We start from the raw sequence: 19,283 nt of genomic DNA, 5'->3' as shown, positions 1-19,283 counted from the left end.
GAGGCTGAAGAAATTTGGCTTGTCACCAAAAGCACTCACAAACTTCTACAGATGCACAATCGAGAGCATCCTGTCGGGCTGTATCACCGCCTGGTACGGCAACTGCTCCGCCCACAACCGTAAGGCTCTCCAGAGGGTAGTGAGGTCTGCACAACGCATCACCGGGGGCAAACTACCTGTCCTCCAGGACACCTACACCACCCGATGTCACAGGAAGGCCATAAAGATCATCAAGGACAACAACCACCCGAGCCACTGCCTGTTCACCCCGCTATCATCCAGAAGGCGAGGTCAGTACAGGTGCATCAAAGCAGGGACCGAGAGACTGAAAAACAGCTTCTATCTCAAGGCCATCAGACTGTTAAACAGCCACCACTAACATTTAGTGGCCGCTGCCAACATACTGACTCAACTCCAGCCACTTTAATAATGGGAATTGATGGAAATTATGTAAAAATGTATCACTGGCCACTTTAAACAATGCCACTTAATATAATGTTTACATATCCTACATTACTCATCTCATATGTATATGTATATACTGTACTCTATATCATCTACTGCATCTTGCCATCTTTATGTAATACATGTATCACTAGCCACTTTAAACTATGCCACTTTATGTTTACATACCCTACATTACTCATCTCATATGTATATGTATAGACTGTACACTATACCATCTACTGCATCTTGCCTATGCCGTTCTGTACCATCACTCATTCATATATCTTTATGTACATATTCTTTATCCCTTTACACTTGTGTGTATAAGGTAGTAGTTGTGGAATTGTTAGGTTAGATTACTTGTTGGTTATTACTGCATTGTCGGAACTAGAAGCACAAGCATTTCGCTACACTCGCATTAACATCTGCTAACCATGTGTATGTGACAAATAAAAATTTGATTTGATTTGTGTGTGGTCTTACCTCCGAAGTAGAGGCTGTTTCCTGCCTCCATGTGGTCCCCCAGCTCGATGGTTGAGGACGGCTCGTTGTCCAGGGTCGTGGTGACTTGGAGACCTTGGGAGCTGAGACTCACAGAGTGCCACAGTCCATCGTTCACTCTGTGACCTGTGGAGACAGCAGGGTGTGTTTTCTGAGTGAGACACTATTACAGGCTCATCAAACATGAACTACATGTTCATTCAGGGATTGCTGGGATTGGGATCTCCAACATACTGTAGGTACTAGGCTACATATTACATTGTAAATCAGAGCCTATCAATCGCTGTGTAAGCTACAGTATGGTCACATGGTTTGTCTTAATAACTGTCCTACATTACTAAACAAGAATGGAAGATGACATGGAAATGAAAATGAACGACAAGTGTGGCTGGTCAGCTTGAAGCTAAATCGTTGCCAGAGGACAGAACGTAAAGTTATTATTGGATGAAACATTCATTTGACCGTAGGTTCAAGCTTCAAACAGACGTAACAGCAGATTGTGGTATATCCATTTTGATTGTCCTTTATAGTGAAGGGCTTCCAAGCTGTAATGGTCTTTCTGTGTGTCTATAATTCCCTCTGTGCCTGCCATCTGCTGAAAGTCTGGGCTCTGCAATCCAACGTAATTATACATGTTATTTCTCTCTGACTGCAATCCTGTAGTGCTCACGTCCAAAATACAAGGATGACATTTTTCCTCAAGCCATTCCAAGAAGATTAAATGTGCTTTGAGTTTCTCGGGGGCAAAAGGTCATATGAATGATGTTGATGTAATGATGTGCAAAACCAAACACAGACAGTCTCCCCCTGGATGATGGATTAGCTTTTCACTGTCGGTCTGCTTCACTGGAATAAAGACTGTTTTATATTTTCTGTCTCCCTGGGTGTACACACTGATTTTAGCCCATAGTGTGGGTCAGCTAGGCTAGAGGCTGTTGGCCTGGCCCTCACCGGTCGAGACCTCTTCTTTCTGCTGGGCTGACGTGTGATGGGTCAGGCGCAGCCGGCTATTGCTTATCTGCAGTTCCAGTCGCTGGGGCTCCAGGGCCAGCTGGGTGGAGAGCAGTAGCCCGTCTGGGTTCCATGTTCTGAACTGGAAACGCACCGCGAAGCCTCCTGAAGCAGACTGCGTGGCTGGGAGCGACAGGAAGCTGCTGCTGGAGCTCAGGAAAGTGGTGGATACCAGCTGGGGCTCCGAGCACGAGAAGGTCACGTTGCCCTGGTGACACACATGGAAAACACAGATAATGGAATTATTCACTCATAGTTGGATTTACTGTACTTTTCCTGTACCATTCATCTGAGCAGAATAAAATACAGTGAGCTGATTAAGAGATTTACTGAATATGATATTTAGAAAACTAACTTGCCTGCAAGAACCACACATTTCCTTGAGAACGCCATATAAAGCTGAATGACTATCTGGAATTCAAAAGGTGCAGTACAAAAGGACCACAGGCAGAAATGTCATATAATATCAAACTATAAAATTCAGAGTTTCTCCCCTCCAATCTAGGTCAGCCGTCAGGTGGGCAGAGAAAGAACACACCTTAATTCCAAGTGATCCAGAGGCCTTGTGAGGTACATGGACCAAAAGAGCAGCCATGTCAATTGAGGTCAGCGGCCCATCAATCCCAGTGCCTCAGAGGCAGAGGAGAGCAATCGGCAGCACTTTGACTCTCATTGTGATCCCTCGCCAGATAGTATTTCACATTGAAATTCCATTATGGATTCCATCATCGCAGTCACTCTCTCACTTGTAAGTAAAGGCCTTTTAACATGGCAATCAGATTTCCGAGGGGAATAGGGTGTCTGTGATGCAATGTGACGCTTTGGCTTTTGTCTGATTTGATTGGGGGGAGGGTGTCCAAATTATAGGGTGTGCCTACGGCTGAGTCTATTCATGAATTTAGACTTAATGACACAGTAGTGAGGATCAGATAGAACTACATTTTTTTCTCTACGGACAGTGTCTCTGCCCTGGATCTCATACAGTTTGAGGGACCATGGAGAAGGCTATGTGACTAACTCAAATACAAACGTGATTAAACAGAATCACATTGTAGCAAAATGTGAAATCTCACAGCAACAGTGCAATTAAAACAGACCTTTAATAGGCATTGGTTGAATAACTCCTTTGTCCCCATACTATTTTAAGGATGTACTAATAATCTATGGTACGGTGGATGAGAATAGTTGTTTTACCACACTGTAGATCTGAGGTTTGCGTCGCTTGGCTAGGTCAATGATGTTGATCCCGTTGTAGTAGAGGTTCTCGATGCAACCATGGAAGTTCTTCCTCAGGAAGGTGCCAGGTTTACCTGGCAGTGGGATGCCTCCGAAGCTGAGCTTTGATGAGGAAAAAGGGTGAAATGACAACATCCTCTTAGAGTAAGATAACTTGGTTGAACTATTTACTTGGTCTGAATAAGTATCTGACTGTTCTACAGTATGTGTTAGGATAAACACACCTCATAGTCCACCTCCAGAGAGTCTCCTTCCCCCTTTGTCCTGAAGTGCTGTGTGTGGGTGTCCATGGTGAGGTTGACCTGCTTGTTGAAGCGCTCGATGAGAACAGAGTGCCAGTGCTGGTCATCCAGAAGACTGCCCAAAGTGACCGCAACACGACCACTGCTGAACCGCAGCCGGGTGTCATCTGAAGACAAAAAAACAGAGAACAGATCATATGGTTACTTTAATATTGATATAGATATTGATCATAAAACAGGACGGTTTATTGAGGAAGAGGGAGCTCTCATAGACATTCTGAAAACAAACTACTTAAGAATGGTCTTCCCCAGACTGAGCTCTACACAATGTGGATCCTTAACAGTCTGAGTCCAGCTAGTAAATGGAGCTCAGGTGCAGTGGTAATTGGAAGGGCAGCAGAACACAAACATTCAGTTACCCTTCCAGACTGCTCCCCAGACTCATTTTAAATGGTTCAAAAGACTACTTCATCCGTACCCAGAGTCCCTTGTGTCCTGTTAACCATGACCTTACCCTTGTGTCCTGTTACCCATTACCTCTGCCCCCTGACCTCTCTGATGACCTCTCCCAGGTTGAGGTAGAGGGCCAGCCTGCCAGGTCTGTGCACATTATTTTCCAGTCAAAGTTAATGAGAAATGTGCTTGTTTGATGCACAATTCATAACATTTAGATGTACAATACAAAAGAGAAAACAGACTTAAAATAAGTAAAAAAATATATTTTTAAATGCCACCAATCAAAAAGGGCAAACAGGCAGGTGGTCCAGCACCACTAGAGCCTTATCTGTGCACGTGCCTGCAGCCTGCCCAAATGTGACAAACTCACCCATGTTGAGGAAGAGGGCCAGCCTGCCCCGGTGTGACAAACTTACCCAGGTTGAGATAGAGGGCCAGCCTGCCCCGGTGCAGCTCCAGAGTGATGTAGTCACCCCTCTGACCCTCTCCGTGGAGCAACACCCCCTCAGCCTGGTGGCTCTTGAAGCGCAGCGAGATCACATCCTTCACCGTGCTAATGGACTTCTGGTTAAACCGGTAGAGTAGGGAGCTTCTGCCATCAAAGTCTGCCACGTCTGACTCTGAAGGCAACCAACAGACAGTGAAATGGGTTGTCATTGGGATACTTGTCCCCTGTCACTATGAGTCTATTTATTCACTGACTGCTATTGCTCTCAGGGCTTCATACCTGTTACGGTAATGTGGCTATATCAGCGATGGCATTGAAATGTATTATGCTGGAAACCATTTCCATGTGTAACTGGATAGGAACAATCTCTGACTTACACCTGTTATTTTAATAATTACAGTACATGCTCTAGTGCTCACCCCTTTCGGTCATACTACAAAATTGATTCCTGTAAGTCCTCAAGAATGCAAGTTATGAATTTGTCATAGGGGGCATTTTCAGATTTTCCAATGTAATTTAGTCATTGGAAGACCTAGAGGACTCATGCATAGATACATGAATCTGTAACTGTATCGTGATGACATTGCATAGCAAGTCTCTCTCTTCTCATCTCTCTCTCTTCTCTTTCTCTCTCCGCCCTCTGTGTCGTGAATTGATCAACCTGTTTTATAGTTTGAATAGAGATGTGTATGGTCTCTTCTTTTAACATTGATATGCATTGAGGTGCATGTCACGCAGCATTTATTAGCAGAGCACACATTCATCCAACATTAATACAGGGATCATGCTGTGGAACAGTTCGGCATTATGAAAGTGCTCACTCAGGGTTAATTGTAACTGTCTTTCACAGAGCAGTAATTCACTGGCTGATCCAGTTAATGCTGGTTCAGAATGTGTGTGAGAGGCATTCCAGTGACTCCCCTTTATTTATACAGAACAAAAATATAAACGCAACATGCAACAATTTCAAAGATTTTACTGAGTTACAGTTCATATAAGGAAATCAGTCAATTGAAATAAAAAAATTAGGCCCTAATCTATGGATTTCACATGACTGGGCAGGTGTGCAGCCATGGGTGGGGCCATGGAGGTGCATATTCTCACCCACTTGGCAGCCAGACCCACCCACTGGGGAGCCAGGCCCAGCCAGGAGTTTTTCCCCACAAAAGGACATTATTACAGACAGAAATACTACTCAGCACCACCACAACCCTCAGACCATCCCACAGGTGAAGAAGCAGGATGTGGAGGTCCTGGGCTAGCATTGTTACATGTGGTCTGCAGTTGTGAGGCCTGTTGGACAATGTTGGTAGAGAAATGAACATTAAATTCTCTGGAAACAGCTCTGGTGGACATTCCTACAGTCAGCATGCCAATTGCACATTCCCTCAAAACTTGAGACATCTGTGGCATTGTGTTGTGTTACAAAACTGCACATTTTAGAGTGACCTTTTATTGTCCCCAGCACAAGGTGCACCTGTGTAATGATCATTCTGTTCAATCAGCTTCTTGATATGCCATACCTGTCAGGTGGATGGATTATATTGGCAAAGGAGAAATGCTCACTAACAGGGATATAAACAAATTGTGCACAACATTTTAGAGAAATAAGCTTTTTGTGCGTATGAAAAAGGTCTGGGATCTTTTATTTCAGCTCATGAAACATGGGACCAACACTTTACATGTTCCATTCATAGTTTTGTTCAGTGCATTTAGCATTACCCAGGCAGAGACTGGCTCTCAACTGTCACGCCTGCCTGGCAGTCACTGTTTGTCTCTGTTAGCTGGTGGGATCATTTGTGATAAATGAGAGAATAGCATCAATATCAAAATACTCGCTATCTCTATTTCTGCAGTTGTCCTCAAACGTCCTGCTTTCATTAAAGGGTATACACAAACGTAGGGTGTTCTGGATGTAAGGGGTGTTCTGGTCACTCACTGTGGCATTTTGATATTAGCTGAATGTGTATGGTCTGTGTGTAAGGCCTGGTGGTCCCTTTATTGCAGGCACACCCTAATGTGTATGGTCTGTATGTTAGAGTTAGGGGTGGTCTGGTCACTCACTGTAGACACAGCCGTACACCTCCACTCTGAGTCCCACCCAGCCACTGGGGTTCCAGTCCAACGGGACGAAGCGCAGGAAGCGGCTTCTGATAGAGTGGGACAACTTGTGGTGGATGACACTGTCAGCATTCACGTTCCCAACAAACCTCTGGAGACACACAGCAGAGAGAGAGGAGGGGAGAAGAGGCAGAAGAGTTAGATGCAATGTCAAGTGTTAATATACGGGGGCGGGGTATTCTTGAGGGAACTGTATTCATCTAACAAAACCTGTCACAGTTCCGATGGTGGAAATGAAGGAGTCAGGTGCAGAGAGCAGGGTAATCTTGATCAAGTGGATTTTATTATTTCACCCAGAAATAATCTCAGAAGCGGCGACGCCACACAAACAACGGGCGCGTCAAAATACTGTCCAACATGAATAGGACTGAAATCCACTATACACAAAACACCACCACAACAAACAGAAAAACAAGCCCGCACAAAAGTCGGCGGGCCAACTGGGTTTAAATAACCCCCTACCCTAAACACAAAACAGGTGATACCAATTAGACGAACTCAAAAGAAAACAGAAAAGGGGATCGGTGGCAGCTAGTAGACCGGAGACGACGACCGCCGAGCGCCGCCCGAACGGGAAGAGGCACCATCCTCGGCGGGATTCGTAACAGTACCCCCCTCCCGACGCGCGGCTCCCGCAGCGCGCCGACCCCGGCCTCGAGGACGACCCGGAGGGCGAGGAGCAGGGCGATCCGGATGGAGGCGGTGAAAGTCCCTCAAGAGGGACGGATCCAAAATGTCCCCCACCGGTACCCAGCATCTCTCCTCCGGACCGTACCCATCCCAGTCCACGAGGTACTGCAGGCCCTTCACCCGGCGTCTTGAGTCCAGAATGGCTCGTATCCTATACGCCGGGGACCCCTCGATGTCGAGAGGGGGAGGAGGGACCTCCGGTACCTCACCTTCCTGCAGGGGACCAGCTACCACCGGCCTGAGGAGAGACACATGAAACGAGGGGTTAATACGATAGTAAGAGGGAAGTTGTAACCTATAACACACCTCGTTTATCCTCCTCAGGACTTTAAATGGCCCCACACACTGCGGCCCCAGCTTCCGGCAGGGCAGGCGGAGGGGCAGGTTTCGGGCCGAGAGCCAGACCCTGTCCCCTGGTGCGAACACAGGGGCCTCACTGCGGTGGCGGTCAGCGCTCCTCTTCTGCCGTTCACTGGCCTGCCTGAGAGAGTCCTGGACTGCCCGCCAGGTCTCTCTAGAGCGCTGTACCCACTCCTCCACCGCAGGAGCGTCGGTCTGGCTCTGATGCCACGGAGCCAGGACCGGCTGGTACCCCAGTACACATTCGAAGGGCGACATGTTCGTTGATGAGTGGCGGAGTGAGTTCTGGGCCAACTCCGCCCACGGGACGTACCTTGCCCACTCTCCTGGCCGGTCCTGGCAATACGACCTCAGAAACCTACCCACTTCCTGGTTCACTCTTTCCACCTGCCCATTACTTTCAGGGTGATACCCAGAGGTGAGGCTGACCGAGACCCCCAGACGCTCCATAAACGCCCTCCACACCCGGGACGTGAACTGGGGACCTCGATCAGATACGATGTCCTCCGGCACCCCGTAATGCCCGGAAGACGTGGGTAAATAGAGCCTCCGCAGTCTGTAGGGCCGTAGGGAGACCAGGCAATGGGAGGAGACGACAGGACTTAGAGAACCGGTCCACAACGACCAGAACGGTAGTGTTCCCCTGAGATGGAGGAAGATCAGTCAAAAAATCTACCGAGAGATGAGACCATGGCCGTTGTGGAACCGGAAGGGGTTGTAACTTCCCTCTCGGTAGGTGCCTAGGAGCCTTACTCTGAGCGCATACCGAGCAGGAGGAGACATAGAGTCTCACGTCCTTAGCCAAGGTGGGCCACCAGTATTTCCCCCTAAGACCCTGCACTGTCCTCTCAATCGCCGGATGACCCGAAGAAGGTAGTGTGTGAGCCCACCGAATCAATCGATCACGGACACCAAGCGGTACGTACCTAAGGCCAGTCGGACACTGGGACGGCACAGGTTCTACCCTCAACGTCCGCTCGATGTCCGCGTCCACCTCCCATACCACCGGGGCCACCAGACAAGAGGCAGGAAGGATGGGAGTCGGATCGATGGGCCGGTCATCCGTGTCATAGAGACGAGACAGCGCGTCGGCCTTAGTGTTGAGGGAACCTGGTCGGTAAGAGATCGTGAATCTAAAACGAGTAAAGAACATGGCCCACCTAGCCTGACGCGGATTCAGTCTCCTCGCCTCTCGGATATACTCCAGATTGTGGTGGTCAGTCCAGATGAGGAAAGGGTGTTTAGCCCCCTCAAGCCAGTGTCTCCACACCTTCAGGGCTTTTACCATAGCTAGTAACTCCCGGTCCCCCACATCATAGTTCCGCTCCGCCGGACCCAGCTTCTTAGAAAAGAAAGCACAGGGACGGAGCTTCGTTGGCGTGCCCGAGCGCTGTGATAGCACGGCTCCAACACCAGCCTCGGACGCATCCACCTCCACTATGAACGCTAATGAAGGGTCCGGATGCGCCAACACGGGAGCCTCAGTAAACCGTACCTTCAACTGGTTGAAGGCTCCCTCTGCCTCGGCCGACCATCGTAGACGCACCGGCCCCCCCTTCAGCAGTGAGGTAATGGGTGCCGCCACTTGACCAAAACCCCGGATAAACCTTCGGTAGTAATTGGCAAACCCTAAAAACCGCTGCACCTCCTTTACCGTGGTCGGAGTCGGCCAATTACGCACGGCGTTAACGCGGTCACTCTCCATCACCACCCCTGAGGTGGAAATGCGATAACCCAGGAAGGAAACGGCTTGTTTGGAGAACACACATTTCTCAGCCTTGACGTATAGGTCATGCTCCAGCAACCGCCCAAGGACCTTGCGCACCAGGGAGACATGCGCGGCGCGTGTGGCAGAATAGATCAAGATGTCATCAATATACACTACCACACCCTGCCCGTGCAAGTCCCTGAGAATCTCATCTACAAAGGATTGGAAGACGGCTGGAGCATTCTTTAACCCATACGGCATGACGAGGTACTCATAGTGGCCTGATGTGGTACTAAACGCTGTTTTCCACTCGTCTCCTCCCCGAATACGCACCAGATTATACGCGCTCCTGAGGTCCAGTTTTGTGAAAAAACGTGCTCCGTGGAATGATTCCACCGCCGTAGCGATGAGAGGTAGCGGATAACTAAATCCCACTGTGATTGAATTTAGACCTCGATAATCAATGCACGGACGCAGACCTCCCTCCTTCTTTCTCACAAAAAAGAAACTCGAGGAGGCGGGTGACATGGAGGGCCGAATGAACCCTTGTCTCAGAGCTTCCGTGACATATGTCTCCATAGCCAACGTCTCCTCCTGTGACAATGGGTACACATGACTCCTGGGAAGTGCAGCGTTCTCCTGGAGGTTTATCACGCAATCCCACCGTCGATGAGGTGGTAATTTGGTCGCTTTCTTCTTACTAAAAGCGATAGCCAAATCGGCATATTCTGGGGGAATGCGCACAGTGGAAACCTGGTCTGGACTCTCCACCGATGTGGCACCGATGGAAACTCCCACACACCTACCTGAACACTCCTCTGACCACCCCTGAAGAGCTCCCTGTCTCCAGGAAATGAGGGGATTGTGAATGGCTAGCCAGGGAACCCCCAACACCACTGGAAACCCAGGTGAATCAATAAGGTAGAAACTAATCTGCTCCCTATGATCCTCCTGCGTTACCATGTCCAGCGGAATCGTGGCCTCCCTGATCAGCCCTGACCCTAACGGCCGGCTATCTAAGGAGTGCACAGGGAAAGGTGGGTCTATCTGCACCAGCGGAATACCCAACTTACGGGCGAGTCCGCGATCCATAAAACTCCCAGCTGCGCCTGAGTCTACTAGCGCCTTATGCTGGAGAGAGGGGAAAAACGCAGGGAAAAAAATAACCAAAAACATGTGACCGACAGGAAGCTCTGGGTGAGTCTTGTGCCTACTCACCTGGGGTGACCGAGAAGTATTCCGCCTGCCATCTCTACTCCCAGAGGCGCTCCTCCAGCACCGGTCCGAAGTGTGTCCTCTTCGGCCACAATAGGTGCAAGAGAAGCCACCTCCTCCGGCCCCCCTAGATGCAGCCCCTCCCAACTCCATCGGAGTTGGAGCGGGAGGGCTGGGAGGTGGAACTGACAGGACCCCCTCTGAACGCCCGCGGGCAGCTAGCAGGTTGTCCAGTCGTATTGACATGTCAATAAGCTCATCGAGGGAGAGTGTAGTGTCTCGACAAGCTAGCTCCCGACGGACGTCCTCCCGAAGGCTACATCGGTAATGGTCCATCAGGGCCCTGTCATTCCACCCCGCACCAGCAGCCAAGGTCCGGAACTCCAATGCGAAGTCTTGCGCACTCCTCGTCTCCTGTCTGAGGTGGAACAGTCGCTCACCCACCGCTCGGCCCTCCTGAGGGTGGTCAAATACGGCCCGAAAGCGGCGGGTGAACTCTGGGTAGTGGTCTCGAACCGAGTCTGGGCCGTTCCAGACCGCGTTAGCCCATTCCAGGGCTCTACCCGTCAGACAGGAGATGAGGAGGCTAACACTCTCCTCTCCCGAGGGAGTCGGATGAACAGTGGCCAAGTAGAGCTCTAACTGGAGCAAAAACCCCTGGCACCCAGCCACCGCTCCGTCGTACTCCCCTGGGAGCGCGAGACGCAACGCGCCTGAACCAGATGCTGACGTTGAAGGAGTAGGTTGCGACGTCCGTGAAGGAGCTGGGGTAGACGTCGGGAAACCACTCCTCTCCCATCGCTCCATCCTCTCCATCATCATGTCCATCGCCGACCCAATCCGATGGAGAACGGCGGTGTGATGGAGGACACGCTCCTCCATCGATGGAAGAGGGGTGGTTGCTGCTTCTGCTGACTCCATGGTGCTGGTGCGGGCTTCTGTCAAAGTTCCGATGGTGAAAATGAAGGAGTCAGGTGCAGAGAGCAGGGTAATCTTGATCAAGTGGATTTTATTATTTCACCCAGAAATAATCTCAGAAGCGGCGACGCCACACAAACAACGGGCGCGTCAAAATACTGTCCAACATGAATAGGACTGAAATCCACTATACACAAAACACCACCATAACAAACAGAAAAACAAGCCCGCACAAAAGTCGGCGGGCCAACTGGGTTTAAATAACCCCCTACCCTAAACACAAAACAGGTGATACCAATTAGACGAACTCAAAAGAAAACAGAAAAGGGGATCGGTGGCAGCTAGTAGACCGGAGACGACGACCGCCGAGCGCCGCCCGAACGGGAAGAGGCACCATCCTCGGCGGGATTCGTAACAAAACCAGAAATTACAGCTCCGTTATCAAGGGAGTCACTGTTAACCAAGTATGGCTCTCTGAACTGACCTTGTATCTTTCAGAAGAAAACAAAGAATTAAAAAGGGTTTTGTGTCTTCTAGGACTTAATGTTTTGGATCATAACATTAAAGAGGGTTAGTTTCCAAGAACTGTTAAAGGTATTAGTATTCTGCAACAAAACAAAACTTGTGCCATATGTTTCTCTTCACCTGACCCTACTTTTAGATAAAACATATCAAATGTGTTGCCTGGGTTGAGGAACCTGGGAGGATCCTGGGAGGATGTCCACCACTGCACTAACACACACTTCTGTGGCAAGTAGATGGAAAAAACAATTGGTATCATATTGTCTGCTCCCAGGCAGATAACAATGAGTATCTCTCACTGAAACTGTGAGATGTCATTATTCTTCCTAATTTCCATCCCCCTTTCCCCCTACACTCCACTGCATTAATAATCTGCACCATGGAGGCTTAGGGGGGTGAACAGAGAGACAGAGAGAGAGAGAGAGGGGAAACTCAGATGACTGATCACAAGCAGCCATCATAACGGATTTGAGGCAGGTGACGAGCTAAATCGATAATGATGTGTATCACAGAGCAAAGGAAAGATGGATTGTTGACACCGGAGCTCCAGGCTCAACAGAGTCAAGAAATGCCATTAATTCACTTCTCCCTGCAGCTGAAAACACAATAGCAGATGGGGGAGGTAGTAGAAGAAGCACAAATTACACACACATGGAGTATGGTGTTACCTCTCTGAGGGATAGACTCTACAGAGATTGGTCTCTGTAGATAAGGAAGATAATGAAGAAGAGGCAGTCTTACAAGGTAACTATTTAGGCTATTATTTTGATTTATACCCATGCTTTTTTATTGTGAGTCCATTTAAGTGGAGCCTGGTGACTGTATTTTAGAAGAGGTGCAAGCTAAGCAATTACAAATGTAACTTATGTCTGTGCAAGATAAGCATTTTCAAACTCACTGGGGTTTACTCATCTACTCAGACCATGCAGGCTATTGCAAGGCATATCCTCCACAATGTAAAGTAACTTATTTAGCAAATACAATTTGATAAACGTTTGCTTCACCAAAATGTGGCATACATATTCATTACTGAGAAAAAGCTATTTGTCAATATCCATGTACCACCAGTAGCAGTGTGTGGGTAAAATCCCTGGGGAAGCCAAGCCAAGTCAGGAAAATATCCATATTGCAACCTATGTTGTGATAATTGCATTGTTTGTTCTATTACATATTTGTTCATACACCACCATGATATACACTAAGGCAGACACAACAAAACGACAACTGTCACACAGTGGTGGAATAAATTCAACCACTTATACATTTGTTACATCCCAAAGCCAGAGAGCAACATCTGTCCATGTGAAATCCACAAAGCAAATATTGCATGTAACAAACAGTTACATAGTGTAGAGCAGGGATGGGCAACTCCAGTGGTGTCACACTTTCCCCCATCCATAGCAAACACAGCTGATTCAACAATCATGATTAGTTGATTATTGGAGACAGCTGGGGCTGGGGCAAAAGTGTGACACCAATCAGGCCCCCGAGGACTGGATTTGCCCATCCCTGGTGTACAGCATGTTCAAGCAAGTTAATGTTTCTGACAGTTTACTAAACAACTACTGATTTAGACCAACGGAGAGTTAACGCAAGTCAGCACAAAGACAACAGGAGCACTGCCTGCGCTATTCCAGCACCATTTCAACTTAAACATTTAAACATCATTAAATCAACTAGGCTATATACGCTTTGTCTAATACAGTGAAAACAAATGTAAAGACACCAAAAACGTTTTAGCCCAATCAATGTTTCTAAATAACAAGTGGCTGTCCATGGTACTGATTTCTCTGTGTGTGTCATTACTGTAGTCTACAGTTTTTTCAACAACCCTTAAATTGTGTTTTGCACACTGTTTCACTCCAGGGGCAGAGACTTTTGCTAATTGGCGTAAAATACAACTTCCTTAATAAGCTGTAATCATCCAAGATGGCGTAGCAGTGCAGACGTGTTTTGTTCGTCCTCTCGTGTACTTTTGTATTTTTTCGTCTTTTTTGTATATATTTCAATATTATTTTCAATCTCTTCTCCATTTTAGTTCAATTATACCTTCCGTTAACCTGCCTCACCCATTGTGATACGGAACCGCTATTATTTTAAATGTTTAGACCTTATAGCAAGAACCACCTAGCCATCAGAAGCTAACCAGCTAATTAGCTACAAGCTATTTAGTCATTGTTAGCCACTGCTAGCGGCCTTTACCTTTTGCAGAGGTACCAGCCCTTTTTTTAAATATATTTTTTAAGATATTTTTGCCTGGATAATACTCGCCAGCCTACCAGTAACGGACTGTCTCTCCACTACAACTCCGGATTCCTGCCGTAATCCCTGGACCATTACTCCTGATCTTCACAGCTAGCTAGCACCCACCGAGTTACCCAGTACCGAAGCTATCCCTGAGGCCCACCTCCCGGCCTACTCAGTTGTTCACCTGGACTCCAACCAAACACGGCTAGAACACACTACTCCACCGGATCCTTGCCGTAAGCTCTGGACCTTGGCACCGGATCACCGCTGCTACCGAGTGGCTATAGTGGCTAACGCCCCTGCCCCGAAGCTAGCACCAGTTAGGCGTGAGCCAGGCGCATCTCCCAGCTAGAAAACTAAATTACTACAACTACAATACCTCTTTCGCCATCTGGCTGGAATCCTTAGTCGACACGGCGCCCCGCCGCACCACCACGACTGGTCTGCCGACGAATACTCCATCCTCTGTGCCTTCAACCAGCCTCCGTCGGACGTCGGAGCAGACGCTTCTACTAGCCCCGAGCTACTAACTTTACTACTAACTTTAAACGCAGTGTCGCCCGCATGCAGTGTCGCCCCCCACTACTCCGCGGCTACCCTGTTCCATCTATTGCTTCCCCCTGGACCATATGATCACTTGGCTACATAGCTGATGCCTGCTGGACTGTCCATTAATCACGGTACTCCATTCTGTTTATTTTTGTTGTTGTATATCTGTCGGCCCCAGCCGCGAACTCATGTAGTAGTTAACCGACCCTCTCTGCCCATTCATCGCCATTTTACTTGTTGTTGTTTTAGCTGATTAGCTGTTGTTGTCTCACCTGTTGTTGTCTTAGCTAGCTCTCCAAATCAACACCTGTGATTACTTTATGTCTCTCTCATATGTCAATATGCCTTGTATACTGTTGTTTAGGTTAGTTATCATTGTTTTAGTTTACAATGGAGCCCCTAGTTCCACTCATTATACCTCTGATACCTCCTTTGTCCCACCTCCCACACATGCGGTGACCTCACCCATTATAACCAGCTTATCCAGAGATACAACCTCTCTTATCATCACTCAGTGCCTGGGCTTACCTCCGCTGTACCCGCACCCCACCATACCCATGTCTGCACATTATGGCCTGAATCTATTCTACCACGCCCAGAATTCTGCTCCTTTTATTCTTTGTCCATAACGCTCTCGGCGACCAGTTTTGATAGCCTTTTTAGCCGTACCCTCATCCTACTACTCCTCTGTTCCTCGGGTGATGTGGAGATAAACCCAGGCCCTGCATGTCCCCAGGCACCCTCATTTGTTGACTTCTGTGATCGAAAAAGCCTTGGCCTCATGCATGTCAACATCAGAAGCCTCCTCCCTAAGTTTGTCTTACTCACCGGTTTAGCACACTCTGCCAACCCTGATGTCCTTGCCGTGTCTGAATCCTGGCTTAGGAAGGCCACCAAAAATTCTGAGATTTCCATACCCAACTATAACACTTTCCGTCAAGATAGAACTGCCAAAGGGGGAGGAGTTGCAATCTACTGCAGAGATAGCCTGCAAAGTTCTGTCATACTTTCCAGGTCTATGCCCAAACAGTTCGAACTTCTAATTTTAAAAATTAATCTCTCCAGAAATAAGTCTCTCACTGTTGCCGCCTGCTACCGACCCCCCTCAGCTCCCAGCTGTGCCCTGGACACCATCTGTGAATTGATCGCTCCCCATCTAGCTTCAGAGTTTGTTCTGTTAGGTGACCTAAACTGGGATATGTTTAACACCCCGGCAGTCCTACAATCTAAGCTAGATGCCCTCAATCTCACACAAATCATCAAGGAACCCACCAGGTACAACCCTAAATCCGTAAACATGGGCACGCTAATAGACATTATCCTGACCAACTTGCCCTCCAAATACACCTCTGCTGTCTTCAATCAAGATCTCAGCGATCACTGCCTCATTGCCTGTATCCGCTACGGGTCCGCGGTCAAACGACCACCCCTCATCACTGTCAAACGCTCCCTAAAACACTTCTGCGAGCAGGCCTTTCTAATCGACCTGGCCCGGGTACCCTGGAAGGATATTGACCTCATCCCGTCAGTTGAGGATGCCTGGTCATTCTTTAAAAGTTACTTCCTCACCATATTAGACAAGCATGCTCCGTTCAAAAAATGCAGAACTAAGAACAGATATAGCCCTTGGTTCACTCCAGACCTGACTGCCCTCGACCAGCACAAAAACATCCTGTGGCGAACTGCAATAGCATCGAAGAGCCCCCGCGATATGCAAATGTTCAGGGAAGTCAGGAACCAATACACGCAGTCAGTCAGGAAAGCAAAGGCCAGCTTTTTCAAGCAGAAATTTGCATCCTGTAGCTCTAACTCCAAAAAGTTCTGGGATACTGTAAAGTCCATGGAGAACAAGAGCACCTCCTCCCAGCTGCCCACTGCACTGAGGCTAGGCAACATGGTCACCATCGATAAATCCGTGACAATCGAAAACTTCAACAAGCATTTCTCAACGGCTGGCCATGCCTTCCTCCTGGCGACTCCAACCTTGGCCAACAGCCCCCCCCCCCCCGCTGCTACTCGCCCAAGCCTCCCCAGCTTCTCCTTTACCCAAATCCAGATAGCAGATGTTCTGAAAGAGCTGCAAAACCTGGACCCATACAAATCAGCTGGGCTTGACAATCTGGACCCCCTATTTCTGAAACTGTCCGCCGCCATTGTCGCACCCCCTATTACCAGCCTGTTCAACCTCTCCTTCGTATCATCTGAGATCCTCAAGGATTGGAAAGCTGCCGCGGTCATCCCCCTCTTCAAAGGGGGAGACACCCTGGACCCAAACTGTTACAGACCTATATCCATCCTGCCCTACCTATCTAAGGTCTTCGAAAGCCAAGTCAACAAACAGATCACTGACCATCTCGAATCCCACCGTACCTTCTCCGCTGAAGAATCCGGTTTCCGAGCCGGTCACGAGTGCACCTCAGCCACGCTCAAGGTACTAAACGATATCATAACCGCCATCGATAAAAGACAGTACTGTGCAGCCGTCTTCATCGACCTGGCCAAGGCTTTCGACTCTGTCAATCACCATATTCTTATCGGCAGACTCAGTAGCCTCGGTTTTTCTAATGACTGCCTTGCCTGGTTCACCAACTACTTTGCAGACAGAGTTCAGTGTGTCAAATCGGAAGGGCATGCTGTCCGGTCCTCTGGCAGTCTCTATGGGGGTACCTCAGGGTTCAATTCTCGGGCCGACTCTTTTCTCTGTATATATCAATGATGTTGCTCTTGCTGCGGGCGATTCCCTAATCCACCTCTACGCAGACGACACCATTCTGTATACTTCTGGCCCTTCCTTGGACACTGTGCTATCTAACCTCCAAACGAGCTTCAATGCCATACAACACTCCTTCCGTGGCCTCCAACTGCTCTTAAACGCTAGTAAAACCAAATGCATGCTTTTCAACCGTTCGCTGCCTGCACCCGCACGCCCGACTAGCATCACCACCCTGGACGGTTCCGACCTAGAATATGTGGACATCTATAAGTACCTAGGTGTCTGGCTAGACTGCAAACTCTCCTTCCAGACTCATATCAAACTCCAATCCAAAATCAAATCTAGAGTCGGCTTTCTATTTCGCAACAACGCCTCCTTCACTCACGCCGCCAAACTTACCCTAGTAAAACTGACTATCCTACCGATCCTCGACTTCGGCGATGTCATCTACAAAATAGCTTCCAATACTCTACTCAGCAAACTGGATGCAGTTTATCACAGTGCCATCCGTTTTGTTACTAAAGCACCTTATACGACCCACCACTGCGACCTGTATGCCCTAGTCGGCTGGCCCTCGCTACATGTTCGTCGTCAGACCCACTGGCTCCAGGTCATCTACAAGGCTATGCTAGGTAAAGTGCCGCCTTATCTCAGTTCACTGGTCACGATGGCTACACCCACCCGTAGCACGCGCTCCAGCAGGTGTATCTCACTGATCATCCCTAAAGCCAAAACCTCATTTGGACGCCTTTCCTTCCAGTTCTCTGCTGCCTGCGACTGGAACGAATTGCAAAAATCTCTGAAGTTGGAGACTTTTATCTCCCTCAACAACTTTAAACATCTGCTATCCGAGCAGCTAACCGATCGCTGCAGCTGTACATAGTCCATCGGTATATAGCCCACCCAATTTACCTACCTCACCCCCCATACTGCTTTTATTTATTTACTTTTCTGCTCTTTTGCACACCAGTATCTCTACTTGCACATGATCATCTGATGATTTATCACTCCAGTGTTAATCTGCTAAATTGTAATTATTCGATTTATTGCCTACCTCCTCATGCCTTCTGCACACATTGTATATAGATTCTCTTTTTTCTACCATGTTATTGACTTGTTTATTGTTTACTCCATGTGTAACTCTGTGTTGTTGTCTGTTCACACTGCTATGCTTTATCTTGGCCAGGTCGCAGTTGCAAATGAGAACTTGTTCTCAACTAGCCTACCTGGTTAAATAAAGGTGAAATAAAATAAAAAATAAATAAAAACTTGCACATCATCATCTGCTCATTTATCACTCCAGTGTTAATCTGCTAAATTGTAATTATTCGCTCCTATGGCCTATTTATCGCCTACCTCCTCATGCCTTTTGCACACACTGTATATAGACGTTCTTTTTCCTACTGTGTCATTGACTTGTTTATTGTGTTATTGGCTTGTTTATTGTTTACTCCATGTGTAACTCTGTGTTGTTGTCTGTGTCACACTGCTTTGCTTTATCTTGGCCAGGTCGCAGTTGCAAATAAGAACTTGTTCTCAACTAGCCTACCTGGTTAAATAAAGGTCAAATAAAAAAAGCACAGAGGGGTTGACATGAAAATACCTAAACATTGGAACTGAAATTTGAAATAAAAAAATATCTTTATGATGTGTATTTGGACCAGAGAGCATCAATCTTCTCAAACGAACTGACGGAAACACAAATACCAAAATAAACAAAGTTCCAACAAACCAATGGTACAAAAAAAGAACAACATCGTTAGACTATATGCACAAAATAATACAACATTTCATAACTTAATAGCTAGCTGGTTACCCACAAACATGAGTCATTCCTTTATTTCTCTCTGGCTTTGTCTAATTGAATGATTAACAGCTGTTTCATGAGTGTCATCCTGT

The 19,283-nt window shown here is 47.8% G+C and overlaps 1 protein-coding gene across 1 annotated transcript in view; it reads right to left on the bottom strand.

Moving 5' to 3' along the window:
- LOC120057796 (contactin-associated protein-like 5) overlaps nucleotides 1-19,283 on the bottom strand; it is a 177,057-nt gene that overhangs the window by 28,015 nt on the left and 129,759 nt on the right. Inside the window, exons 4-9 of the mRNA XM_039006262.1 lie at nucleotides 6,406-6,553; nucleotides 4,310-4,513; nucleotides 3,420-3,604; nucleotides 3,154-3,297; nucleotides 1,900-2,167; nucleotides 931-1,074 (exon numbers count right to left, since the gene is read on the bottom strand). Coding sequence (XP_038862190.1) covers nucleotides 931-1,074; nucleotides 1,900-2,167; nucleotides 3,154-3,297; nucleotides 3,420-3,604; nucleotides 4,310-4,513; nucleotides 6,406-6,553 — 1,093 coding nt within the window. The remainder of the gene's footprint in view (nucleotides 1-930; nucleotides 1,075-1,899; nucleotides 2,168-3,153; nucleotides 3,298-3,419; nucleotides 3,605-4,309; nucleotides 4,514-6,405; nucleotides 6,554-19,283) is intronic.

This window comes from Salvelinus namaycush, chromosome 13 (assembly GCF_016432855.1).
Source record: "Salvelinus namaycush isolate Seneca chromosome 13, SaNama_1.0, whole genome shotgun sequence".
NCBI classification, from domain to species: Eukaryota; Metazoa; Chordata; class Actinopteri; order Salmoniformes; family Salmonidae; genus Salvelinus; species Salvelinus namaycush.
Note: the sequence above shows the minus strand (reverse complement) of the source record. Positions and strands in the feature narration are given on the sequence as shown.